This window comes from Paralichthys olivaceus, chromosome 10, assembly GCF_024713975.1.
Source record: "Paralichthys olivaceus isolate ysfri-2021 chromosome 10, ASM2471397v2, whole genome shotgun sequence".
In the NCBI taxonomy this organism is placed as follows: Eukaryota; Metazoa; Chordata; class Actinopteri; order Pleuronectiformes; family Paralichthyidae; genus Paralichthys; species Paralichthys olivaceus.
The window spans coordinates 12,577,654-12,604,774 of NC_091102.1; the positions used below are offsets into that span (position 1 = coordinate 12,577,654).

At 42.5% G+C, this 27,121-nt stretch overlaps 1 protein-coding gene across 14 annotated transcripts in view; it reads right to left on the reverse strand.

Moving 5' to 3' along the window:
• Positions 1-1,240: 1,240 nt before the first annotated feature.
• fmnl2a (formin-like 2a) overlaps positions 1,241-27,121 on the reverse strand; it is a 50,635-nt gene continuing 24,754 nt past the window's right edge. Inside the window, exons 4-30 of one of the 14 annotated variants that reach the window (XM_069532266.1) lie at positions 26,079-26,155; positions 22,981-23,064; positions 22,036-22,191; positions 20,467-20,502; positions 19,755-19,799; positions 18,096-18,204; positions 17,817-17,893; positions 16,674-16,767; positions 14,916-14,990; positions 13,742-13,852; positions 13,319-13,468; positions 12,833-12,934; positions 12,327-12,642; positions 11,943-12,134; positions 11,508-11,528; positions 10,644-10,768; positions 10,358-10,560; positions 9,947-10,181; positions 9,752-9,820; positions 9,581-9,661; positions 9,360-9,489; positions 8,561-8,724; positions 8,364-8,465; positions 7,301-7,396; positions 6,805-6,928; positions 3,940-4,039; positions 1,241-3,490 (exon numbers count right to left, since the gene is read on the reverse strand). In XM_069532266.1, the coding sequence (XP_069388367.1) occupies position 3,490; positions 3,940-4,039; positions 6,805-6,928; positions 7,301-7,396; positions 8,364-8,465; positions 8,561-8,724; positions 9,360-9,489; positions 9,581-9,661; positions 9,752-9,820; positions 9,947-10,181; positions 10,358-10,560; positions 10,644-10,768; positions 11,508-11,528; positions 11,943-12,134; positions 12,327-12,642; positions 12,833-12,934; positions 13,319-13,468; positions 13,742-13,852; positions 14,916-14,990; positions 16,674-16,767; positions 17,817-17,893; positions 18,096-18,204; positions 19,755-19,799; positions 20,467-20,502; positions 22,036-22,191; positions 22,981-23,064; positions 26,079-26,155 (3,075 nt within the window). In that variant the 3' untranslated portion in view covers positions 1,241-3,489. Of the gene's footprint in view, positions 3,491-3,939; positions 4,040-5,498; positions 5,619-6,804; positions 6,929-7,300; positions 7,397-8,363; positions 8,466-8,560; positions 8,725-9,359; positions 9,490-9,580; positions 9,662-9,751; positions 9,821-9,946; positions 10,182-10,357; positions 10,561-10,643; positions 10,769-11,507; positions 11,529-11,942; positions 12,135-12,326; positions 12,643-12,832; positions 12,935-13,318; positions 13,469-13,741; positions 13,853-14,915; positions 14,991-16,673; positions 16,768-17,816; positions 17,894-18,095; positions 18,205-19,754; positions 19,800-20,466; positions 20,503-22,035; positions 22,192-22,980; positions 23,065-26,078; positions 26,156-27,121 lie in introns of those variants that run through there. The other 13 variants (XM_069532268.1, XM_069532273.1, XM_069532269.1 and 10 more) reach the window with 13 other exon arrangements.

Here is a 27,121-nt window from a genome sequence, read left to right on the forward strand (position 1 = left end):
TGTTCGTCTTTGCTCCAAGTGACAACTGGTCAAGATTTGAAGGGATTCTCAAAAAGGCAGACTTCAGATATTCAATACAATATGGTTTGTATGCCGCCACAACACAACATTCATTATCTCAAGGAACTTTACTTGGCAAACCCCAAAATTCAAGCTACTCTCACCAAACCTTTAAAGCCAAAACAACTGATTAAAAACTATTTTATCTTTACCCAAAACCAAACACTGCCATCAGATAATGCACCAAGTCAATAAATGCATAAACACAACTCAGCAATCATTACACAGTACATGAATAAATGCAAAACACTGCACCTGGAGGAAAACAAATATTTACTGTAGGATATTTGCATATTCCTGCACTTTATATGTAAACATGAAAACCTGCAGCAACAATGAAAAAAATTATTTTACAGTAACAAATGCCTCTCCCTTGCTAAACAATAGGAGAATCCAGCTTTTCAATAACCTTATTGGACGTGTCTGTGCTCAACTTTGAGTGGTTGTGTGCAGACGATGACAACAGGGTGTTAGTTGTGTTTAAGGCCTTTAGGTTTTATTCTGGATCAAAGTGTACCACACTGCTGAATGTGTTCAGTGAATGTGTTTGAAGTTCTAGAGAATGGGCGATTAAGATTTGCAAACTGTGTCCAACCAGATGAACAGTATTCAACTGTGTGATTGATTCGACAGTTTTGTTTAGAGAATGGGTTACATGTTGTGGAAATTAAGAAAAACTGTAATACTTCAAATATATTTAATATCAAACACATTTACTCAAGTAGAAAATATTTTTATTTGCACATTACTTAAAGGTTCAATGTGTAGGATTTAGTGACATCTAGTGGTGAAGTTGGAAGTTGCAGCTGAATATCCCTCCCCCTCCAAATATGAAAGAGGACCTGTGGTAGCCTTCAGTCGTCATTAAAACTCCAAATGGGTTTAGTTTGTCTAGTTTGGACGACAAAAAAAAACATGACCCTGCTCCCAATGTAAATATAAAGTGTTTAAATATAAAGGGTCCATTCAACAATTCAGATGAAACACACGAGTGAAAACATCAGTAGAGTTATTTTATATTCGATTCCTGCCAGTAGATAAACTTTACCTAAATCTTCCACACTGAACCTTTAATGTTTGAGTCACCATCACATCCTGCTTCTACCACAAAGCTGATAGTATCGAGTGTTCTGTGGATTCTCACACATTCCCAGCTTCAAGAACAGAATGAAACAAAAAGTCAATGTAAATAGTTTATTTGATCATAATCAATGAAAATCTCATATCACCTAATTTAAAAAAAAAACACTTGTTATTTTGTAATAAGCACAATAAACTGCCTAAAATACATTTCTGGTGATAGTTTAAAAAAAACATGCCAGTATTATCCAGTTAGAGAAATGACACTGTTACAGACGGTGAAGTTAAAGAGAGAAGGAGATGATTACAAGGTGCATCACTGAGCCACAAATCCAGCTCATCATCACAGGTCAACAAACATAAACCAGTTGAATGTTTAACAATGAGTCAAGTAACATGAACGTGTTGCATGTTGCCGTAGCTGGTTCTGATGCACGTGTGACATAAACCCACAAACGAACTGCGTGATCCTGCTACAAAACGAGATTTCACTCACTACTGTAGATTCCTGGCTGCATTTGGCTTCATTAAATATACAAAAAAAAAAACAAATGGAAACAACAAAGAAATCTATAAGTTAAAATAACATTCAAGTTGTATAGCACAAGGCAATGAAAACTTTTGTTTAAACAATATGTACAATATTAACCATCTGGTAAAATGTGAAAAGGAAAATAAAAAAAACATGGTTTGTAGCAAAATATCTGTACATTTAGGAAACTTTTTTGTTTTCTTCTGTTTCGCCGTCACTCGAATGACTCAACGGAAACATGAGCGTAAAGGAATCTTTTCAGTGGTTAAATACTATACATTTAAAATTACAATAAAGTGAGCAGACAGTAGCCTGGAGTATGATTAACCTGTAAATACAAGGATGGGTTATATCCAGTTTTGTAATGAGATCATGTCTTTCGTGCAGTTTATACGCTTGGTCATTTGTTCCCATAAACCAGTGAAACTTCTGTGTTGTTACAGAAATAAACAGTAAAGTTTAGTTTAACTAGGCGCCTTCTTTTATGGATTCAGAGCGACAGAGTCAGACTTCAGTAACCACTGATCGGTATGAAGAGATTTGATGGATGCGATTCACATTAGCTCGGGACCTGTACTACAAACCAAGTTCAACATATCCAGGATTTCTAGTCATTATCTGACTTAACTTAACCTGACATCGTCCTTATAACCTGTTTTACGAAGCAGCTTCCACATTCCCAGGATGTGTTTTTGTTATCCAGCTCAACTTAACCCAACATCGTCCTGATATCTGTACTACGGAGCGAGTTCAACAACCGGGGGATATGTTTGGTTTAACTTAACCTGACACAATCCTTGCAAACTGTGCTACCAAGTTGGTTCAACATACCCAGGATGTGTTTTCATTATCTGGGCTGGTCACATCTCTTTCCATCATTTCTAACTCAACCTGCTCCGGAGTAAAAGTAACCACGGTGATTTATTCCACTTAAAAGTGAACCAGCTTTGTTACACTGAAAACTCTGAGATTAAAACTTTGAGTTACCTCAATAACCGCAAATCCTGTTTCATAGCACAGGCCCTACGTCTTGTTTTGAAAAATTCATTTCTCTTCACCATCTTCCTGCCTGATCATTAGCCCTTAAAGCCTTTAAAGACGAGAAGCCCCCATGAGATGCATGTTTGTGTAGTAAGAGGAATGTAAGAAAGCACCAAAATGTACCGAGATAAAACCAAGAGTGGAACTTGATCAGTAAGAGATTTAATATCTGTGACAGCTGAAGGGAACGTGTCCCGTACATTCTACATTTAGGAAGCGTCTCCTCAGGCGGCTCTAAAAAGCCACAAAGTCCAGTTTCAACAGGTCGTATAATTAAAGCCAGGTCAAACTGTATTGCTTTCAAAGTGGGGATATTAAAAAACAGACAAACAGAACACAGTGCGACATTAGAGCACAAGAATAAGTTCAGGCACTTGGCTTGTCTAAGGTTCATGAACCTTTCAGACACTTCCCTTAAACTCAGTCCACCTCCCAGTCCTTCATCATGAAAATCTGCTACCATACCGCAGACATGGAATAACACGTATTCTTATGTAATATATATACATACTCATATCTATGGTTGCTACAACACTCGTCATCTTCCGCTCGTCAGCCTTCGCTCTGCATCTGACCTTCCATCTCTCCCTCTTCCCGACATTCCTTCCCCCCACCCACCACCACTCGCATCCTCCCTTCCAGCACATGCACCGCTCCCTCATCACATGACCACTTCGCCGTTGTTGTTGTTCACCGGCCGCAGGTTCTGATCGTCAAAGCGTCTCCTGACACTCCTCCGCACAGCATCCGCTCGCCTGTAAGGCTGATTCCTCAAATCTGAGATAAGGGGAAGAATGGGGGGGGGGGGGGGGGGGGGGGGGGATAAAAGAGCTGTCAGTCATCCTGTCAGGGAGATTTGATGAGCCCACATGCTCGTTGTGCTGGTAGCCTGTCTTTCAAAGCAGCATGAGGTCTACACAGGAGGAAAAAAAAGCCCCTCAGGTCGGCCGTCTCTGGGTGTTACGACAGAGACGAGCCGCTTGGGTTCTGACTTGGGAGCTTCTGACTTGGGAGCTTCTGACAGAGAGCGAGAAAATCTGAGTCGTAGCTTTTGTAAATCAAGATACACCCTTCCAATAAAAAAGGTGAATTAACTACAAAGAGTAGCAGCTTCTTTGAATCAGACATTCAGATGTTCTGTTATTAGGGAGATAGAATGAGGAGGGGAAACAGACAGGGAGGTGATGAAGAAAGGTCAAACAGGAAGGTAATAAAGAGATGCTTGCCAGGTTCTGGACACATCCACCACTACAGGAGTGCTACTGGAGGAGTTCCTTACCCTCGGGTAGACATTGGGAAATTTAGTAATATTATTCTTCTTTAGGGCTGGATAAAGAGAAGACAAAAAGGGAGGTTAAAAATGGAGGAGGAGACGGCTGACGAGAACATTTATCCTACTGGCTTTGCACAGAGAGTGCTGTGAGAGCAAAGCAGGGTGGCAGCAGGCTGCATGGGGGGGGGGGGAAAGCGAGAGATAGGGGTGAGGGCATGACAAAAGAGAGAGAGCTGGAGGAGGTTAACTGATTCAACTGACAGGGAGGAGAAGGGGGGGGGGGCAGGAAGCTCATTTAGTTGTTTTGTTTTTTGTACTAAACCCAGGCTGCTTTGCAGAGCGGCTACCAGCAGGAAAGTAAAACTGCCCGTTTCAAACTTCCAGCACAGAGCATTTGTGAACTGAAAAAAAGAAATGCCTCCTGTCGACAGCGGGATTACATTCAATAGCATCTTCACCAAAAAGAACCCATACAAACAAAGCATGCATGCACAACCGATGAATGAGTTGCAGGTTAGAAACACACAGACTGCAAGTGAAAAAGAAAGACACCTGTAATGTAAAGAATAAGTATATGCAAATGTCATGCAGCGTGTTAGTGAGTCTGTGAAACGAGCAGGAGGTCACGTGACAAGAGAGGTGGCCTGTCAGCAGGTCCGAGCACAACGTCGGGGCTAAACTGAGAGAGCAGGGGCTGCGTCGTAGAGAAGCGGCAGGGACAAAGCAGGCAGCATGAAGCAGGCAGCATGAAGCAGGCAGCATGAAGCAGGCAGCATGAAGCAGCCAGCATGAAGCAGGCAGCATGCGAGACGCTCTGACAACAGCAGTGATGATAATGTGATGATGTGATGATGAACACACAAACATTGGTTTTTGACACTTGGAACACACAGAAAAGGCAAGTTATAATGCCACAGGCGCTCACACATGACGTTAAATCATACCTGCCATGGAGATGACTGAAGCTTGCACAGTAGATGCAATGAATTAAGTGACATTCTGCCACAGCCGCGTGTCGGGCGACCAAATTGGATCTGAATCTACAGCTCCATTCATAAATGAGTAAACATTTGCAGTCTCCCACCACTAGAGAGCAGCACCCAGCTACACATCTCTGCTCCTTTACATGAGGGGAGACGCTCCACTTTAAATCCCCTCGGTCAGTCCAGGTGAGATTGACCTCAGCGACCTTTCTCTGTGACATTATGTTTTGCTGTGGTTGATAAAATACTGATGATGAATGAGGGTGTCACACTCCATGCAGAGGAAACTGTTTAACCCAACACTGTGTCATGCTCAGGGAGGGGAAACACACACAATACACACAATCCACACAAACCACACGCACTCAGACGTCCAGTGTGCGTCTCCAAAAACCGTGAGATCCGGGCACAGTGCACATGCACAGGTCCGAAGTGTGAGTGGAGTGTGATGGTTAAAAACCGGGAGGAGAGTGTGAGGAGGCATGCAGAAGGAGAGGAGAAATCGTGAAGGACATTTTATTCCAGAAACCTTTGAGAGGAGAGAGAGTTCTATAAGCTTAGTAATGGTACTCCTCATTGAGGGCGGACTCGCAGAAGAACCGAGAGCCGCGCTTGGCTGTGCGGGCGGTAAAGGGCACTGTCTTCAGCACTGCATCGAGAACGACAGAAACAACAGCCAGGACAAGACAAGACAAACACAATATGAGAAAATAAAGCAGATTCCTACAGAGGTTTAGCACTTGGTTAGCACTAAGCAAATACCCAACAACAGCATCAGGACGGGCCGGGTTGAAAGTGAAGTTTAGCAGTTTAAAGAACGACTGAGCGGCCGACAGGCTGATAGTGAGAAAAAACTGACTCCAGATACTAGTTCTGTTATTGACATTTTCTGAAGATTCCTATAATATCTATAAAATCATGTTTTATTGTCACATCAATCTCACAGCCATGAGCCCTTTAAATCAAGTTATTTGCTAGAAGTGGAAGGATTGGAAACTTACTTTGATGAAAGAAGCAAAAATACTATTAAAAATAATTGTGAATTACAAGTAAAGTACATATTATACAGCAAAAATAAACAAATGTAAAACGTATTGAATAAAGCACTCATCATGAATAAAAGACTCCTGTCAGTATTATTGTATCTTATATTATTGTTAATAGTAATGCATTAATATACAGGTATTATTATTATGTTTAGTACGAAAGATCCTGTATATATTGCGGTCTCTATAAAAAAAACTATTAAGATTGTTTATATATTTTGTATTTATGTTAAAAAAACATTATTGTTTTAGAGTATTTGCTTTAGAAATTCAGTATCAATCTCAAATATAAAGATTGTATATATCTAATGAAGAAAAGTTAAATATATATATAAATGTATATAAATAATAGTACCTCAAAACAATCTTGTGTTTAAGTATTGTACTTAGTTACATTCCACCAATGTCCACGACTAGATTTTATCTCAGTTAACGTCTCATTAATAAATAGAACCCGGCCCAGTCTACGTACAGGTTGTGTTACAAAGCAATGACAGAGCAGATAAGATAAAGCAATGATCATCAGAAACATTTGAGCTGAACGTCGCTGCATTAGCTCGACCGTCAGTGCATGTTTGTTCTCGTGACCTCTGGATCTCAAACATCAGACAGCTGACTTGTCAAAGAGCCACAGTCTTTGTGTTAGTTGCTTTAGAATCACTTTGTTAAAGACTAAATGTTTAGCATAGAAGAGGACCTTCATGCAGAGCGCCCTGGTGTGTGTGTGTGTGTGTGTGTGTGTGTGTGTGTGTGTGGTCACAGACGGCAGCCGGGCCCAGGTGACATTACCTGTGATGATATCCTCAATGGCTCCATCTTTGCCTTCGTAGACGTGGCGGCTGTCTTTCACCTGTTTCTTCCTCAGCTCCTGGATCAGCTCCTGCTGCTGCCGCTTGTTCTTATGGGAAGGAGACTGAGGGACACACACACACACACACACACACACACACACACACACACACACACATTATTTGTCTTAGTTGTGACTAATGTATGTTCTGCAAAGGATCCTCACACCCATAATTTTCTCTTTCTCTCGTTCCACTCATCCCTTCATTCTAGAGCTTGTGCCTGTGAGTTGATTGAACCATTCCAGAAGAATAACTGCTCAGATCCTGAGTGGATGTGATGTGGCTCAGCATGTCTCAGACTGTACAACCAGATATAACTTGCACCCAGCAGGTGTTCAACTAATCTGGAGGAGGAGAGGATGAAGCGGAACAGGAGGAAGTGGAGCGGGTGTTTTACGTGATCCACTGTCGGTGGGGAAAAAGAGGCGACTCACCTTCTTGTCTTCCTCCATCATGGCCTCTTGCTCTAGAAGTTTCTCCATCATTATCTGCTCCTGTCTCTTTCTGTGCTCGTTGTCCTCTTCCGCTTGCTAAAGAGACAACGCACTCAGGTCATGTACACAAATACAACACACACTGCTGTTGTTGCCATTATAGAATTCAACACTGCAGCTTTAAAACCCACAGCAGCAACCAAACATCTGCAAACTCAGATGATGCTTCAGTATCGTGAGCAGTGCGGAGACATTAATGAGAAGGAGGGGTTCAGTGAACGGAGCTGACACACAGCTGCCGTGGAGGGAAAACAGCTGAGAGCAGGAAAACACTTCCAGAGTCTTGGATTGAATCCCAGTTCATGTAAAACCTGTTGATTTAACTGCTGCTCTGAGGAACACATGAAGCTGTTTACTTACAGAGAGCATCACGTCACCAACAAGAAATAGTTTGGAGAGGTAATGTAGTACTGTTGATACATCCTTGAAGTCCTTACACACTTCATGACCACAAACACACAATGCACATGAGCATTTCCACATATCTTTACATCTCAGCCTTTCCTCAGCTGCTGTGGTGACAAAGAGACTATCCTTTTCCTCTGTTCTTAAAAACCCACTAACATCTGGCTTTTGTCTGCAATGGGAATTGATACAATGAGGATTCACTTCCGGGGAGCACAGCTTTTTCTTCTTCTTCTTTATTATGGCAGTCTTGACGCTGATGCTGCACCTTTTGCAGCACAACTTTATATTGAACTTCTACGAGTTGGCAGGTAAACAGCCATGAACCTTTGTCTACTTATCTTCAGTACATCTTAGGAACAATGTGCAACAGCCGTTTTTTTCTTTGTATCATAAGAGATGCAACTCTGGCAAGACAGGAAGAGAGAAGGTGCCTCACTCTATGACTTTTTTTGCAGGTTTTAAATTCCAGCGCATACCTGCTTATTTTGGAGTTAAAGAGGCATAAGTATGGAGGTTAACAGCTGGTCAGGTGTGTGAATTCCACGACTTGTCTGTGTGTGTGTGTGAAAGAGAGACAGACGATTGTCCAACTCACCCTGTAAGCCTTAACAAAACGCACAAACACAGGGAAGAAGACGGACGGCGGCGTAGTTTTGGAGTTCTCCCCGAAGAATTTCACCGCCTCGTCAAAGGCGTCCTGGACGAGCAGAGGAAAACATTCGGATGACTGTTTCACTGAGTGGACAAAAAACAGGGTCCTCTGTACTCTCAAAGTGCGTGTGCTCGTGTCACCTGTGCAATCTTGGCGTCGTCCTGCAGCTTCTTCAGCTTGCTCTCGTTGTGTGTGATGAAGTCTTTGAGCATGGTGTTGTGGCCGTGCATGCTGTACTCCCGTCTGGTCAACTCCATGCCCCTCTGCAGCTCCTTCACATCGAGCAGGACGTTCTCCAGCGACACTGTGAACACAGAGAGACTCATGAGAACACGTGTAACCCTCATATTCAACTGCAAAAAACCAACATGATGCTGAGGGATCTTTCAATCCTACAGGCAAATGAAAAGACACAGAATCAATTAAAGAAAGACTATGTAGCTTTGACTGAGCAACAGCGCCCTCTGCAGCCACAGTTGGGCTCTGTGTCCGAGCGATTAATGATTTTCAAGTAGAGAAAACAAAGCTTATTTATCTCACTCAACTGAAACACAACTAAATGGTGGATATTACCCATGATCCCCGGCTTCCTGAACCAAAAGAGCTGCTGCTGTAACACATCTTTATCGATAGACGCTGGTTTTTAATAACATTTTTATCTGATCTACAGTTCAGCATTGCTCTTGAACTTGCTGGACCTGATTCTGTAGATATCAGTCAGTTAAACACTTCATCCCAAAGTTACATTGAGCAAGACCAGGCGTTAAGGGTGAGAACTGCCCCAAAACTCAATTTGAAACTGAAGGTAAAACATTTGCTTTAAATCTCCAAACACGGTGGATGCACAAGAATTTTGCCTCCATGTCACTGCTGGAGATAAAATGCTCAGATCTCTAGGATATGTTAAAATGACAAACACATCTGCGCTGCACAACTCACCTGCTGCTGCCTTCTCCACGTAGTGCAGTTCGTTGTAGAAGAGAGCAACCTGTGTGTACTTCTCTTTCACCACATTGGCGATGTAGTGCAACAATGTTATCTTGCGGTCCGTCGACTTCGTATCGATTAGCTGAGAGTAAAAGCAAAGTAAAAGACGTTAAATGTGCAGAAAACCTGCGCTAGAAAATTTTGAAGTGTCGGAGGAAGCAATTTCAACTTACCAAGTCTAAACTCTGCAGCTTGAAACCATACACCGCTCCTCTTTTGCTGCTGTTCATGTAATTTCCAAGTGCCAAGATAATCTGCAGAACAGCGATGAGCACAAGTGTGAAAGAGGCAACCGCACATGTTTTCAATGTTTTGCTCAGTCTAAACACAACTGGTTCAATTACCTCAAGTATTTTTTTCAGCTTCTGTGACGACTTGATGGACACCGATGCTGCAATGACTGCGTGAAGTTGCTGCAGAGAAACAGATTGTTGCGTTCTATAATTCCAACATCACACACCAGTAACAGTTATAACAATATTGTGAAGGAGGCGTCTTTGGAAGTGTAATCATTTTTGAAATTTAATCAGAGAACTCACCGGCGTGAGCATCTGAATGCTCTCGCTGAAGTTGCCGATGAAGGCCATGATGGTCATCTTCTGCATGAGCCGCTCGATCTTGCTGAACTGCATCATGAAGCGGTCCTCGTCCGTCAGGCTCTCCAGCGGCTTGCGTTCCTTTTCGAACTGCCGCAGGACTTTAATCTCGTTCTCAGTTGGCTGGAAGCGCATCAGACACTCCACGAAGTCCACGGGCAGAGTGCGAAGGTCGATTCTGGACGACGGGCAGAACAGAGGACAGAGGTAAATAAGTTTGTAACAGAATGGAAGTAAAAGTAAAAGACACAGATCAGCCAGTAATGTGCTGAGTCTTGGGGGGGATGTTTAATAACGTCTCATTAAAGGTAAAAAGACATAAAGAAGGGACTGTTTTATTTTGAAAGGGCTTACAGCTGAATGGCCTTGCAGATCTCCTCGGGCGTCTTCCCCACTTTCCTCAGCGTGATGGCCAGGTTCTTTGCCCTGTTGGACTCCAGCAGGGACACCTTGTTGGGTCCCTTCTGGATGACCTTGTGCTTGCTCACTGTGATGTCAATGGACGGGCCCTGGGCTTTCGTCTTGAACATCTCCTCGAACTCGTCCACGTTCAAGTCCTGAAAGACGTCAACAAAGAATCATATGTACGTTGAGGCCCGGACATGGCTGAACAACGGGTGAGTGAAGGGAGACTCTTTACCTCCAGTATCCTCTCATCATCGATCTCATTGAAGACGGTGCCATTGATTTGGTTCGGTTTAAGTGCGACCCAGTTGAAGACGGGCATGCGGAACTTCGTCTTGATGGGTTTCTTGATCTTGACGGCTACACAGGGCACAGACGAGTTAGCACAGTGGGAATTGTTATCTTACTATAAGAGAACACACACATACACTCACACACGTGAAGGTGACGGGGTAGACGGGTATCTGAAGTTTGTGACACACACGGATATGACTCCTAGATTTGTGTGAAGTCTAAAAACACACTTTATTATTTTATTATTTTATGTCCCCCACGCAGAGTGAAGCCTCTATGCTCTGGCAGGAGAATAAGGCCAAAGGTTACACCTGCACAGTAAAAGGTGCATATGGTGAGGATTTCCTTCCTGGCCATGTGAGAAACTATTTATTGACAGAGATTAAAACTATTTGTAGCCACCTGGCGTGATTCACTGAGGCCGAGAGATGAGATGGCCCCCTGATGAGGTGTCAGCAGGGACGGAGCGTGACTATCATTATAAAGGTGTAAAGTATTTCAGCTATACTTGTCATTTCCTTTTATCAGCACACCACAGCAGGTCTGTGCCACAGCATGCAACCAATTCTAAAGATGTGATGATCACAAATTCACAAAAACACACAATCACAATACTACAGCAGGGTGTGAGGCTAAATCATGCAGAAGTCTGAAAGATGGTATTTTATATATGTTGCTTTCACTGGTGTGAATCTGTTGTCCTTTGATTCAAAGACTTAAAATACCATTTTCATAACTTGTGGGAAAGGAAGAGAACAGGGGGGACAGCGGGGCGGTAAATCACCAAACATGACAGGTAACCTACAGAAAAGTTTGATGGGTCCCTCTGGTCGGCAGAAAAAAGAAAGAATCAATTAAAAACAGGTCAGTAAGAAAGTGGTAGAAGTTAGTTAGAAAGTTTTAACGCACACATCTCGAACACACAAAGGATTTGACTTTATTACTGATCAGTTCTCATCATCTAAGCAGGAGCAGCAAGTTCAAAAGCATAAAAACATAAAGGAGCAAGAAGAGTTTCACTGTAAAGCAGCTGCAAAGCGTCGGCATTGAAATGAGCATAAAGTGAATGGAGGACAGTGGGTGGAATACAACTGGAGTTCCTCACAGCTCTAACAAAGCAAGAAAAGCTATTACATGAGCTTCTGCTGTTCTGATATTTCAGCCCTGTTTCATGACTTAAGGAAAGAAGCTGCAATGCCCACTATAGGAGATGAAACATATCTTGTGTATCGTTCCTTACCGGCTAACCCAGAGTTCATGATGACGGTGGGCGTCCCACAGCCGGGCAGTGGTGGAGCCATGGGAGGAGGCGGCGGAGGCAGAGGGGCTGAGGCTGGTCCTAGGGGTGGAGGAGGGGGTGGAGGAGGCGGCGGCGGAGGAGGAGGCGGGGGAGCCACCACCGTTGGAATGGCCAATGAAGGTCCGTTTGGCACTAGGAGGGAGGAGAGATGGGAGGGTGAAAAAAAACAAGATGCTGATGAGTCATTTATAATAAAGAGTCCGTTTTTAACTAGATATTAAACTATTACTGATTCAGGTGAATATTTTTTCACTTCAAACTAAATTTTTTACACAGGAGGAAATATGTTAATATGTAAGAAAACCGGACTAATATTAAACCTACATGTGCCGTTCACTGGCAGAGGAGGAGGTGGTGGTGGTGGCGGAGCAGGCCCACCCGCTACAACTCCTACATGGTTTGGACTGACAGCTCCAACTGTTCCTCCAAGCACGCCACCCAGCACGCCCTCCACACCGGGAGGCGGCGAGGGCAGGATGGAGATGTCCCCGTCTCCCTTCTTGTGGATCTTGATGGTGCCCTGCTTCTCCAGCTCGTGGATCTTCTTCTCCAGGTTACTCTGTCTCTGGATGGCCTCGTCCTTCTCCTTCAACATCTGCCGCAGGGAGTGAACCTGCGAGCTGGTGTCTTTGTAGACTTCCTGCGTGAGGAAGAGAAAGGGACAAAGATATTAGAGGACAAAAGTCCAAAACAAAGGATTGAGAAATCAGACACACGATGATCTGACATGAGAGTGGAAATCTAAACAGTAAACATGTTAACAACTGTTTATTATGAGACTTGATTCTTGGATTTCGCAAGTAAGTAAATGACAACTTAAGGAGTCTGACCCTGATGGATTCAAGATCCTTATTTCTTTGCATCAGCTGCTTCTCCAGCTCGACGATCTTGGACATGGCCTCATTCTCCATGTCCTGCAGCTTCTCTGTCATCTATAAAAAGAAAAACAAGAAAGGGGAGGTTACACAGTGACACAAATTCACTGCAGGGGCACCACCCAACTAAGTATGTCAAAGAGATCTAGATACATGACATTCAACATTTATTTTCCAGAGTAAAACATACTATGAGGACTTACAGTGTCCATATATAAAGTCTTGGCCTGTGGTTGACAGCAGACACATTAGATCATTCTAAATCTCATGCTGAGAGGGAACTGAATGACAAGTAAATGTGACAGGAGCCACACACATGCTCAGCACCCTGTCAGTTCACTGTGTCATCAACATCCTGACATGTTGGATGTTAATGTGCTGACTTTTGCAAGAGAAAAGACGAATCTTCACACAGAAAAATAAACAGTCACAGGCTCTCACATGAGACATATTCTCCTCGAGCTCCTCCACCCGCTCCAGGGCAGCGTTTTTGGTCTCGGCATCCTCCAGGAGGGCTCCCACATCAAAGACGTTATCCAAGTACGCCTGGATCTGAACCTGCAGCTTATCGCTCTCTGTGTGTTTTAGTTTCTGAAAAACAAAGAAATGGCGTGACAATCCGAGCAAAGCAGCCAGGTTAGTGAGAGTGGGGAGACATTCATTTTTCTAGTCCACAGCATGAGGTTGACGTTGTCGACTCCGAGGCCAGCATCGATCTCACCGCTGCAGCGAGGCAGGAGACAAGGATTTAAAGAGCTGACTTTCTGAAGTCCTTACTGATGTCTCAGGGCAGCTGTAAAGACAGCATATTGCACGCTCTGGACTGTCTGTCTACTTTTCCTCTTTCATTGTCTCCCAACTCACGTCCAAGTAGTCGTCCAGGCACAGCTTGGTGAAGTCGAACTGTAGATGAACTCTGAAGTTCATGTCCTCCACAGAGTGCACGACAATGTTGATGAACTGCATACATGCCACCTAAGAATATAAAGACACTATTTAGTCAGTGGATGGGGTACACGGTAACAATAGGCTTCCTGAGGGTTACTGAAACACTGCGTGAACTTCATTAGATGTAAATCAAAGAAAATAAAAATGTTTTATGACCCTGAGATACGGCTGAAAATACTAAACAGAGTTTAGACACAATTTTGGGACAGGTTTGAGTTTTTCTACGACTCTGAAATGGTTTCATGGTCATTATCACATCTGTTTTAATATTGATTCCCAGAAGTTGTGTGTATAAATCCAGATGATTGTGTTTATAAAGAGGAGCTTATCTGGCTGATTAAAGGATTGAAAAATCAGCCAGTTTAACTTCATTGGCTGCATAAACAGATAAAGAAAGATCTTCACACACACAGACAGACACAGACAGACACAGACAGACACACACACACACACACACACACACACAAAGACACACACACACTTCTAACAGTGACAGTGGCTTAATGAACTTCACTGTAAGAAGTTCAGTTCTCTCGTGCAACATGGTGACTTTGACAAAGTATGTATGCTTTAGTGTTGCTGTCTGACGACGTTTTGTGACAGAAGTTCAATTTACAGCCCTATGGAAGGATCTATTTAAACACAGCGTCTGTTGGTTTTCACTCACACACACATACTGTGTACATCCCCCACTTAAAAGGATATAGAGATAAAAATCCAGTCTGTGTTGGCTCTTTGTTCCTGGTGTCTTTTAATTCTTATCAGCCAGGATAATTTACATTCCTCAGCTTCGAAATAACAGGTTTGTCATGGCATCTTCAATAAGGGTCAGTGCAGTGTGACTGTCAGCACTGCATCACTAGCCTGTGCTGTAGACACAACAGTCCTCTCTTTTTGAACTACACATAACAGTTGCTGGAACACTACAGTGAAGAAAAACAGCAAACTCCCTGATTCTGGATCTCTTCAGCACAAAAAGACTCACAAACCTCCTGCGGATTGCTTTGTGATGTACGAGGGAACGCAGGGCAATCACACAATCAGTAATCATTAGGATTGTTTGTGTGTGTGTGTGTGTGTGTGTAAATACCATGAAGTCAATGTTGTTGTCCTCGTTCTTGAAATACTCCATTAGCTTCTCAAACCGCTGCTCCTCCACACATACCTGCAAAACAAAGCACACCACTGGATTTAAAGAAGCCGAGGTGAAGAGAGGAAAGAAACGTCCATCAAAACAATCAGTCGAGTGAGTTGCATTATTAACGCCTGCACCACCTACCTGTGATAATTCACGTTGATTAAGTCCTAACTGACATGTGATTTAAGTCTTAATATCTAAGATGCTTATTAAGACTTACACTCCAAAAATAATCTCAGCCCCTCAAGCATCACTAGAATTAAAACAAGCTTGTGCTACTCAGAGAGATGAAGGAGTTTACTGGTGGATTATAGAGAACTGACAAAATAAAACCTCAATCCTTGTGACCCTTTTATCTCAAAAACGTGGGTCAGAGAACCAGACATTATCAGCCCAATTGGTGGGATAAAAGTGATAATTACTATGTTTAGTGATTCATCAACTACTGCTTTTATCATTCTTTCATTTTATATATACTATCTATGTTCAGTATAATTTTTGGTACAACCTTTATTATACTGACGTCTTTTTGGATAGGGTATTGGTCATAACTTTACGTGGAAAAAGTCATAATTTCAGGCTCTATTGTGGAAAATAAAATGTTTGGCGGTTGTCGACTGTGGTGACATCATGTGCTGTGAGGTTTCATAGTTTGCATTGTAACATTGACATTAATTTCAAGATTCTAGATCCAGAATGAGTGGGACTCCTGGGTTCCCTTTATGGTTCTTTCATAAAAAAAAATTTTAAAACTTTATTCTTGTAATATTACAACTTTTTTTTTGTTTTATTCTCACTGTCGTACTTTTTGTTCTGTCAGTAAAAGCCTTGGTGAATTAAGGAGAATTAAAAAAAAAACATTTAGACAGATTTTTTTAAAAGAGGTGGAGTGAGCAAGTAAAAGTTGCCTGCAGTTCAGACAGGTCACGAGGAGGGCAATGAGGGAGACAGAGTGTAATAAAGAATTGAAGGGGAAGGGAGGAAGAAAGTGGAGGGGTGCGTATCCAAAAACCTCTGAATAACAACCCCCGAGCCTCCGCCTCTCCATCCAACTTCTGACTAGAGATTATCAAAGTCTCTCGGCAAACTAGATATAATAACATAACATTTGAGAGTCAAGAAGAAAAAATACAGAACACGAGGTCATCCTCACGTTCTTCCAGCAGCCAACACGATCATGATCATTTCTCTACCTTCATCTCATTAAACGAGCTACGTTCTCCCTGAGCTTTTATTCTCCCACTAATGCCAATGCCTCTGAGAGCAACACTCAATATTTCATTCAGTGGTGTAAATATTGCATTAACCGCAGTCGGCCCATGTTTGTGGGCCGGATGCAACAAACCGGGGCTGCTCCATCACACACCTCCCACTCTTTTCTCCAGGAATCAGCATACCTCATCCAGACAGACATGGGTCAGGGTGAGGTTGCCTTCAACTTTTGTTTCTCTGCTATTTTCAGCTTTGATGTGTTTGTAAAATCCACCTAACACACACACACACACACACACACACTCGCTGTTGTCTCAGGAGGTCCTCCTGAGTTATGAGTCTAAACCTGCATCTGTTATCTGTTGACAAAGCGCTCATTCCTAGATGCTACTGTTTTGCAGCGATGAGGAATCTGCCAGCATTCCTCCGGTGCTGAGTCCCTGCTTGAAATTACACAGTTAAAATGTAATGACATATTCGTCTCCGTGCAGCTCCTACCTCTTTAAAGTTGTCGAACGCAGAGAGAATAATTTCGTGGCCTCCTCTCACGAGACAGACCGCCGCCAGGAGCTCCAGGACCAGAGCTTTAGTTCTGTAAAATGAGGAGAGAATAAAGGCAGGGATGGTGAGTAAATTACAAGTGTCAGCGCTGCAGCTAACTTGTACTCAAGCACACGGAAAACACAAAACAGTCATTTTCTACCAACACCGAAACTTTTATGTAAAACTGAACAATGTGTTTATTAGAATGAATGTACTATCATTTTACAAATGTTGAGAAAGAAAAGGACTGGACAATAAAACAATATAAGTAATGGCCACAATATAATTCCCATCAATAGCAATATAACAAAGGCTCAATGTACTGTATATAGTGAGGAGGTATAACAAATAATCGATCAAGCTCAGTAAAATGTTTTTCTGTTTAGAACGTCAAACTTTATCCAGGAGGAAGAAAAAAAATCAATAATAATGTGACATGATAATCATTAATCCCGACTGATATCATCAGGTCCTTATGAGCATATAAAACTTTAATTATCCTGAAACACTGACATTGGGAGGTGTGGAAAATTGTTTTGTAATATCAGAGCCTCAAAGGTGATAGAGTTTCCCATTTTAATCCTTTGGATTAAGCAGCAGGTATGAAATATTAATACTTAGGGCCTAATCCGTGTGTGTGTGTGTGTGTGTGTGTGTGTGTGTGTGTGTGTGTGTGTGTGTTGGAGCGCACAGGACAGAGTGTGTCCAGCCTCTGGTTCATTCAAGCAGGATTTCTCTGCCTGGATGAGACTCCATGTGACAGGTGATGCAAAGTGGTTTCACATTCATTTTTGAGGGAATCCTAAGGCCCCCGGCCATGAAGTGGAAACACACCAACCACCACACTTTCTCACACAGAAGTGAGTCCTTCTGGTGGCTGCCTCAGTAAGCAGCTTGTGTGTGCCAGCGGTGGCCTGACCCGTCTGTCAGGGTGAATGTGCCCGGGAGCGACAAACACACTCTGGATCAGACTGTGCAGGTGCACTGAGGCCGACGCTGGATTGTTCCCTTTTCAGTCTGGTCCAAGTTGGTCAAATGTTTGGATCTTTTTGAAATGTCTGCTGTTGCGGTCATTTTGAACTCCTACTTTGAACTTACCTGGGGTTTTTATTGTTGAGACTTAGTGCAATTTCATTCACAGCATGTGGGTGTGACATGACCATGTTGAAGCCATACTGGAAGATGAATGAATGGGAGAAAGACAGAGACAAATAAGCTGATTAACGGTGAAAAGGAGACACTGAATGAGAAATAAGTGCTTTCTGCTGCATAATAAATAAAATATGAAGAATCAGCAGCAGAAAAAATGTAATTTGTTCCTGTTAGATAAATGGGCTTAAGACCAAAGGGACATGTCCAGAATGCAGACGGCTTTACCTGGTAGTTCATGATAGCACGCAGGCACATGATGCAGACGTGGACATCGTCTTTTTTACAGACCAGTCTGGAGTTCTTCAGCGTTCGCCGGCTGGGCAGAGTGTTACAGCTGAAATCAAAATCACGTAAAATACAAGAACAAGTGAGTGAAGAGAGGAAAAAAACAACTATTTCACTAAAGGAGGTTTCAGGAACAAAAACAAGAAAACAGATGCCATTAGTGAATGAGCCCTTCACATAAGGGAGGCTATTAACCGCCACACCACCTTACATTAACGCTCACACACAAGGGCCATATAATCTACGGCCCTCACAAAGATATCACTTACAGCTTACACAATAGGAGCCAGTCATTTGCATGCAGCGCAGTGATTGTGCTTTGAACAAAAACAAGACCTTTAACTCCCGCTGCAACTCACAACTCACAATCAGAGAGCAATAGCAGGGCAATAGAATTAATGATTGATATGTCGAGCCAGTCGGAGCAACAAAAAAAACTGTTTATTTCAGACTTATGTCACGAGGTTCAGTTACCGAGGGAGAAATGTGTCTTCAGGCTGCTGATAGACACGCTGATTCGTGTCAGCTCTCCGGTGCCTGAAGGCTTAATTTCTGAGTCACAACCGTGTGTGTGTGTGTGTGTGTGTGTGTGTTTGTGTGCATTGAAAAAAGACAAAAGCAAGGAAGAGGCAGCAGTTGTATGTAAGAAATGGTTACATACTCATCTGTAACTTAAAAAGTATGAACTAAAATGAGTTAAAACTAAAACAAACTGTTAAACTCTGTGTCTTAAAATTGCAATTTGTGTGTCATTGCTTCACTGGCCAGTTGCAAAACAAGTTCCCTGACATAAATGCATTTGATCATTCATGAGACTTTCTGACACAAGTCATTTCTTCATCTCCTGCTTAATCAACATCCAAGCTAAGGTGTGGCAGGACTTGGAACAAATGACTTTAAGTGACGAATCATTTCTTCATTGCAAATAAACTAATGATAACCGATTACAAAACCTCAGACATCTGTAATACCTGGACCTGCTTTGACTTGTTTGAAATTACTCAGCTTAACTTTTGTACAAACACATTAAACACCACACAGAGGGATTCACAGCACAGGAGGAAAAGAAAAAAAGATAAAACTGAGAATTCAAGAAAGTGTATTGAAGTACAACAAATTCATGACTGGGCATTTCATTTCGGTCTTCATGGATCAGAAAACAAGAAGAAAAAGTCACAAAGCGTTTATAGTTGAACCTTGAAAAATAGAGTGAAATGATGATTTAATGGAAGTGGGTAAAAAGTATTGAAAAGTATTGGTCTACTATTCTAAAAAATATATATTAGGATAAACCAGTGTGGGTTAAATTCTAATGCCATGTTTGTCTCAATGTAACTGTAATGAGCACAAAGTTAAGTTATGTGCCGTGGTCGAAGTTAAATTAATTTTCATTTTCACTGAGCAGGAATCATTCCACGACACGTGAGTTCCATCCAAACAACTGCCGGCTAATTTTCTCAAAAGGACAAGGGCATAATAAACACGTCACAAATAACACCACAGAACATCAAACACTGACGACTCTAACAAAAGGTTGTAAAACACAGACACACACAGCTACAGGGTTCTTTCTATCTCTGTGTAATTCTACAGGCGTACCGTCTGATTTGAGAGCACTTCGGACAGCTCAGCGCGCTTGGTGATCTTCAAGGTGGCAGTTTGAAGAAGACACATACACACAAGTCTTGATTTGAAATCCAGTTATCGATGAGTTCACGTTATTCTAATTCAAAGCTCATCTAACAGCAGCATGAGGGACAAAGATTCTGTATAATGGACATTTGGACATCTAGGAATTGTTGAATCAGACAATGCTTCTTAATAAATGTGACGTCTCGTGTTAACCAGGAAAACACATCAGGTATCCAAAATACAGAAGATATTAAAAGGGAGCCTAATCTATTTGTGCTGGATGTAGACTAGTATATAGCTTTTTACAGGACTTCTGCAGAAACTATGCAAGCTTCTGCACAGAATGGCATTTAGGGAGCGACAAGCAGCACACAGGCACAGAGGAAAGAACAATGAGTGCAGAAAATCCATTTGCTCCAAGGAAAGAAGAATTCAGTCTGAAGCGCAGGAGGGGAGGCTGGCAGTACAAATAATTCACATCCCCGACACAGACAGCAGGACAAATAAACTGGGCACCGCTAGCAGAGAGGTATAAAGTACAATGAGGCGGGGGGGGGGGGGGGGAATTGTGTATGTGTGCATGTGTGTGACTGTGGCAGTATGTGTGTGGGGAGGGAGCGGGGATGGTTGAGGCTGCACAAAGCTCGCTGTGAGCCAGCGGAGCGGAGCTGAGACCTGCCTGCTGTCGAAGACGGGCAGACAGTAGAGGAGATGACTATGGAGGAACACGAGGACAGAACAGAGGAGACAGTCAGCCTCAGTGAAGACACTGACCTGTTACACTTGCTGCACACGCTCAAGACATGACACAATGGTAACAGATGCAGGCAGCAGACGGTCATTAGTGAAGTCAAGTAGGAGTAAAACGCCATTTTACAAATTATCATAAAAATAGAAATATTTAACTGGGGTGACATAGACATAACAATACTGTATATACATAGAATATATAAATAACAGTTTAATGAACTGTTTGGATATAACTAAAGATAATGTACAGAAGCTACAGTGGACTGGTTCAGTAATTTAATAATTATGTTAAAAAAAACTCAGCAATAGGTCCCAAGGGAAAGTTTCCATGAATAAATTTACAGTTGTAGTTTATAATAAAGAAGATTTCAGTTTCATCAATGTCTGGTAAAGAGCAAAGACTGGATATAACAATTGACGACATGACAGCTCATAAACCCTGCCTCCTCCGTGTTAGCAGATGGGACATGGACCAAAATATTATATTTAGTTGTTTTAGCTCGCTCTTGTCACAAAGGTTTCCGGGGTGGACCACCATGTGATAGGTCGAGTGTGTGTATCGACAGGGTCTTGATACACCAGCTTTAAACCTCATCATTAGTGCAGACTCTGGATCCAAATGATATTAAAAGTGCAAGATGGGAGCATCCGTATCCAGGATATTTTGGCTTCATTTTTGTACAATGGGGGGAAAGACAGACACATGGTATGGTAATGACCATGGGAAAACTTCCAAATCACTGTATTAAAGTAAAAAATGTGCTTAATTTACTAACTGTGTAAATATTCGAGAGAATAGAAAGAACAGAAAACAACTGTGACAATGACTAATGTTCAGAAGACATGTGCCTCATTGAATCAATAGTGGTCTTTGTGTAGAATGTCTTAAAGTTATCATCGTCAAACAAATGGATTAGAGGTCGCAGAAGTCAGAGCGAGTGCTGTACCGAGACATCAATGGAATGACAGGGAGGATTAGAGAAATAAAGCACAACTGAATGGGATTTGTGCTTCGAAGCGTATATTAGCATGGGCTTATGAATTAACTGCTGTGAAATATTTTGTGCCCAGGATTTGGAGTTAAAATGGCCTGTTCATAACAACAAAACAGGAAAAAAAAAAAAGTCATTCCATTGAAGAGATTTTTCCTTCTGCTTCCATCATCTGTCACAGGGGAAATCATTGTCCATCATGTGTCATGTGTCAGTCATGTGCTGAACCAGCCTGAGTCTGACAATCCAAAAATAAAAATAAATCCAGACAAATGATATTTGCATGCTGAGGCACAAATGTGTCTTAAGCCATTTAAAGTCTTACAGATCTCATGACTACACAGTACAATCACATAGCTCCAGCAGCACACTGGTTAACTTAGAAAAGTTAAAACCAAACAACTGGGTAATGAATCCTGCTGTGTGTGTGTGTGTGTGTGTGTGTGTGTGTGTGTGTGTGTGTGTGTGTGTGTGTGTGTGTGTGTGTGTGTGTGTGTGTATTGTACCGTAACGTGGAATGTCGCCCGGCACGTGTGATGCCGTTCCCCGTGATGGGAGACGGCAGCGTGCTGCCTCCATGAAGGTCTTCTATAGAGCGGCTCCAGGGCTTCGACTTGTCTATCGTAGCCTCCGGGTTATTCTCCACACAGTCTCCATCAAACCTGTGAAAGCAGGAACACAATATTTTACTGAACACGCCATTTTTATAAAGGACTCCCTTCATGTATTAGTCGCCACTTAGCGGTTAGCTGCAGTATAGGTTATAAATAGTGCCTCCTCAATGTTAGTGGACAGCACATGAACCCAACAAAAAGTCAAAGTACACGTCAAATAAACTTTTCTCAAAGACGGGTTGTGATGCCATGATAGTGGCAATCGTATCTGGGATATCTTGGCTTCATTTCTGAATTGTGGTATGAAGTGGCGACCTGTCCATTTTTAACACCATAGAAAATATTATTTAATGTTTAACTCTAAGCTTTTTGGTTTACGATGGCTCATGTTAAGTTGTACTTGGCAGACACTTTGGAAAGAGCTGCTAGTTTCAGTTTTTATATGCCCTAACACACTTAGCTAACCATTCACAGTTTCCAGTGGACGCACCATAATAAGATATAGTGAGGTGGGGGAGTGGGGGAACTTTAAATTTAACACTGCAGCTCTTTGGCCTGTGCACAGTATTTTGTGACTAATAATCACACAGTCAACCCATGAATAGTTTGCCTATGGTTGGTATAATAGACAGCGCCAATGTGTTAGCAATGGGCCCCGGGTGACTCAGTGTTTCTGACAACCAGGCGGTGGCGGCAGTGGTGGTCGTTGTTGTTGTGGTGGTGCTGGCGTAGTGTGGTGATGCATCAGCGGCTGTGCAGAATAGCAGCATTGTGTTGGTTGTCTGCCCTGCATATACACAAACATGGTAAAGAGAGAAAGAGCTGGTAGTGACTTACGTGACGGCATACTGTGCAAAAGAAAGATACTCCACCAGCACGTCCAGCCCTTTGTTCTCTTCATTTAGGAATTCTCTCACCCACCTGAGGAGAAGAGGAAAGCAGACAAACTCTTAGAAAATGAAAGATTTAGTTTTTGTTTAGATCTTCACAGTCTGAGTTTCTGTGATCAGTCTTTATTGAGAAAATCACAGAAACAATAATGAGCACATAAAAATAAATGATACCACACCAAAGATCAGGAAAATAACTCGCTATTACAATAAGAGATATTTTCAGATGTCTGTGTATAAAATATCATGTAATTTATTTTGTTTAACACTCGCTGCTGACTTTGACTGTACCTGACCTTGATATAGAGATGTTTTCTGATTATACATCGTCCCTCTCTGTCTTTTCAAAGAAAAAAATTTAATGATACGTTCCACTGACTTCAAAGCTTCCTTCCTTCCAAACATATCACACAGGCATGTGTTCGCAAAAGAATCACACACACAGTGTCTGCCTCTTTTCTATCTGTTTCTCTATCACATTCACACACACACGCACTTTGTAAGTCTGATAGAGCCAAGTCCCCAGAATGATCTAAAGTCTGTTCCCACCTTCCTTACAGACACTGAAGTGGGCCACCCATTCAGCACACGTTTTATTCTGCACAGAAAAGCTGAGTTTTTCACCGGACAGCTCCGGCTACCTTTGGCAACTTTTCTTTTCTCCTTCCACCGTCATGAGCGGCGTGAGCTGAATCACAGATCATCTTTATTTAATAGCACCCTATTAAAGCCCTGTGTCTTTCTCTGTTGTCTTTTATTGAAGCCTCGGCCACTTCGCCAGGCCTGATTGCTCGGTGATTTAGAGAAATTTGCAGGGCATAAACATAATGACACACAGGCTGGCTTCTGAGTGGCACCGCACTGATGAAGATGTAGGACTAAGCTGCTTTAAAAATCCACGAGCTGCTTCTTTATTGGGGTCCCCTGTGGAGTAACTGCATGGGAGTGAGTGAGACTAACAAGAGCGTCCAGGCTAGCGGTGCCTGGTAGGGCCCCTTGTGTTTTCAAAGGGCTTGGGGGTGTGGCCTTCTTCGGACCACATGGTAATCATTACCACGGAGGACACTAACTAACAATCCTCCCATTCACCACATGTTGTTGGCCACTGAGCAACATGTGAGGAGCAGACAGGGAGCTGGGATTGTCCCTGTCCACACTGCAAGTACGGGGACAATCTGCTTATTATACACAGCTTACATGACAAATACGTTTCTCTGTTTCACCTTTGAAAGGAAACAGAATTATTCACTGTCTGAACGGGGGACATCTTTCTTTCTCTTTCCCTCCCATCCTGCTATCCTCCCTCCCCATCGCTCTGCCATCATGGTAATGCCTCATTGCCTAATCTAGATTAGGTCGATTAATAAATTAATCTGGTTATCAACATAAAGTCGCTAAAAAGAGTTAATCCAAACAGCGCCTGGACTGCTGGGCCAGATGGGTGTCGTCTCCGGTTCGCCGGCCTGGAGTTTATTTTGGTTCTAGGAGCAGAATCCGATCAGTGTGTAAACAGCATAGAGGAGTGTGAGAGACGGTGTTGTGAGAAACATGAGACCATCAGAGAATTTCTGCACGAGTGAAACAGATAAATTGGAGTTAAGTAATATGTGAGTGGGAGGGCAAAGAGAAAAACAGAGGGATTAAGAGACAGTTTAGATAATGTGTGTGTGTGTATTTGAGATCTTGTGGTGGTTATGTATGTATTATCTCTGCCTCTCTACTGTCACAACAGTCTGTAGCCAGTAGATGCCCACAAAGTTTCTTCTGCTTCCTGTCCTCGACACAGGGTCAACAGGGTCTTTTGTACCTGCTTTTCGACATGCAATGAAATCCCGACATCTTGGTGACACAAGGAGCTGTGAACTCAGATGTGCGAACCGATTGCTCTGGACATTTTGCAGAACTTTTTCTGGCCCGCAGTTTGGACATTTTCCTGTTGTTGTAAACGTGTCTAATTCAGACAATCTCCTGCTGCATTCTTCATATGTGAAAGGCAAACTCCAGAAAATGTCAGATCCAATTTTCTGGATTTCAATTCTGGAAAAAGTGTATGTCTCCTGTGGTCGCCCTACTCCAACATCCCTCTCAGCTGTTGGCTCTCATCCTCATCCTGACTAATGAATGCTGAGGTTTCATTAGTACATTCAGTATCCCATTTATCAATTTCTAAAATTGGCCCAGTTGCCCTTTAATGCTGCCATTTTGCTTTGTTTGTCTAATACCTCATTGATTAAGAACTGTAACATTTATTTTCATTGATTTCATTATGTCGGGTATATTTTCTGTTATTGAAACTGTTAGACGTACTATGACCAGTGCCTACTTTGTGTACTGCTTATATTTATTTGGCAATCACATACAATAAAAATCAGATTCAGACTTAATTAGGACTTGCCTTGATAAATGAGCCTACAGATCCCAGAATGCATTAGTCTTTATTAATAATGCGGAGCGATCAATCGCAGTCTATCAGGGGCCTCTGATCGAACAAACAGGCCTTGTGATCTGGAGCGAGACAAAACAGTAAAACCTGTTATCTCACTAACTCTCCCTAAGATATTGATCTTTCATTGAGGCTGACTGAGCTGCACTGGATCAGTATCAGCTGTCACAGGTCTGAGCGTGTTATCCCAGAATACCTGAAATTACTGGAGAAAACCAAATGCTATGTGTTTTATCCGTTGCAAAATCATGACGTATTTAGTAACATCTACTATAATACCTCTCCAGTAACAGGATGGCAGACTGAAACACTGATGTATCGAGTTGTGCAGAAAGAAAAACGTGTTTTCCTTCCTCCAGATGCTGTTCATGTGTCAGCCGCACCGAACAATCAATCGATTCATCTATCCTCCATCGCCACATGGCTTTTCTGTGTAATATTAGGACGGAGCACAGAGATGAATGGGGGATGGTGGTGGCGGTTATAGCGTCAGCGTCTCCGGGTGTCTGGAATGCCAGACTTTTTCTCCCCCTGAATCTAATATAACCAGGTCCAGGACATACAGCGCTGCACAAGCTTCACACAATCCTGCCGTGACTCACCCTATATGATTGGTCCGTAATGAAATTTCCAGTTCTCTCAGGACTTGGGTGGACTCCTGAACCCTCCGTCTGAATTTCTGGGGAAGGAAAGAAAGTTAATATTTCATCACACCGCAATGAGTGTATAATCGGTGAGTGGTAACACAGGGATGTTTTGGCTGGAGAGAACTTTGAAAGGTCAAACAAACAAACAGACAATGACATTTAAAAACAGGAAAAAGGCAGCGCTGATTATAAGACAATCAAAAGCTGAGACCAGGTTGTTCTCATCAGATGCTTGAATGAGCCCTATAGTTGCCAGTTACCATTCAACAGGCTAAAAGACAAGCTGAGTCACTGGTACCTGTGAATATAGAAATAGTTCCTGTTATCTTGTTTGCTCATGTTGGTTCAGTAATCGGCCCTGGTAGCAGCGTGATAAAATCAAGTCACCTAATTGGTTACCTCCAAGGCCCTGCCAGGACACCAGGCGCACACACACATACACACATTCTTGTTCCTGTTACTGTGGATACGGTGACTAGAAAGAGGTGTGGGAGAGATGTGCATGAGGGTTTGGAGCTGCCAACGAATGTAACAGAAAACAAGAGAGAAGAAAGAGAACGTGAGCGTGTTCCGCTTTTGGTTCCATCCTCTGACAGGAGGTGATATGCAGAAACCAAAACAAAGGGCCCTTCAGGCTGTTACACAACCGCAGGGACAAAAGAAGCAGAGAAAATGACCGGTGGTGATCGAGCACGAGCGGCCTCACTGCGACAGGGAGGGAAATCCCTGATGAGAGGGTGTGAGACTGTTGCATCAGAGAAGAAGAAGAAAAGCAAAATTCAGCTTTTAATGTGTCGCTGTCTTCTGCAGTTCCACATATCACAAAGGGAATATTTTTATATTTTGCTAAGGGATTTCTGTGCTTTAAAAATAAATAAATAAATAACACAAAGGCACGCAATCCCTCTACACAATTTTATTATGACAGGAAGAAAGAAATATTCTAATACGTTTATCCCTGTAAAGTTCAAAATATTAAAAGTATGTCAGGGTTAAAA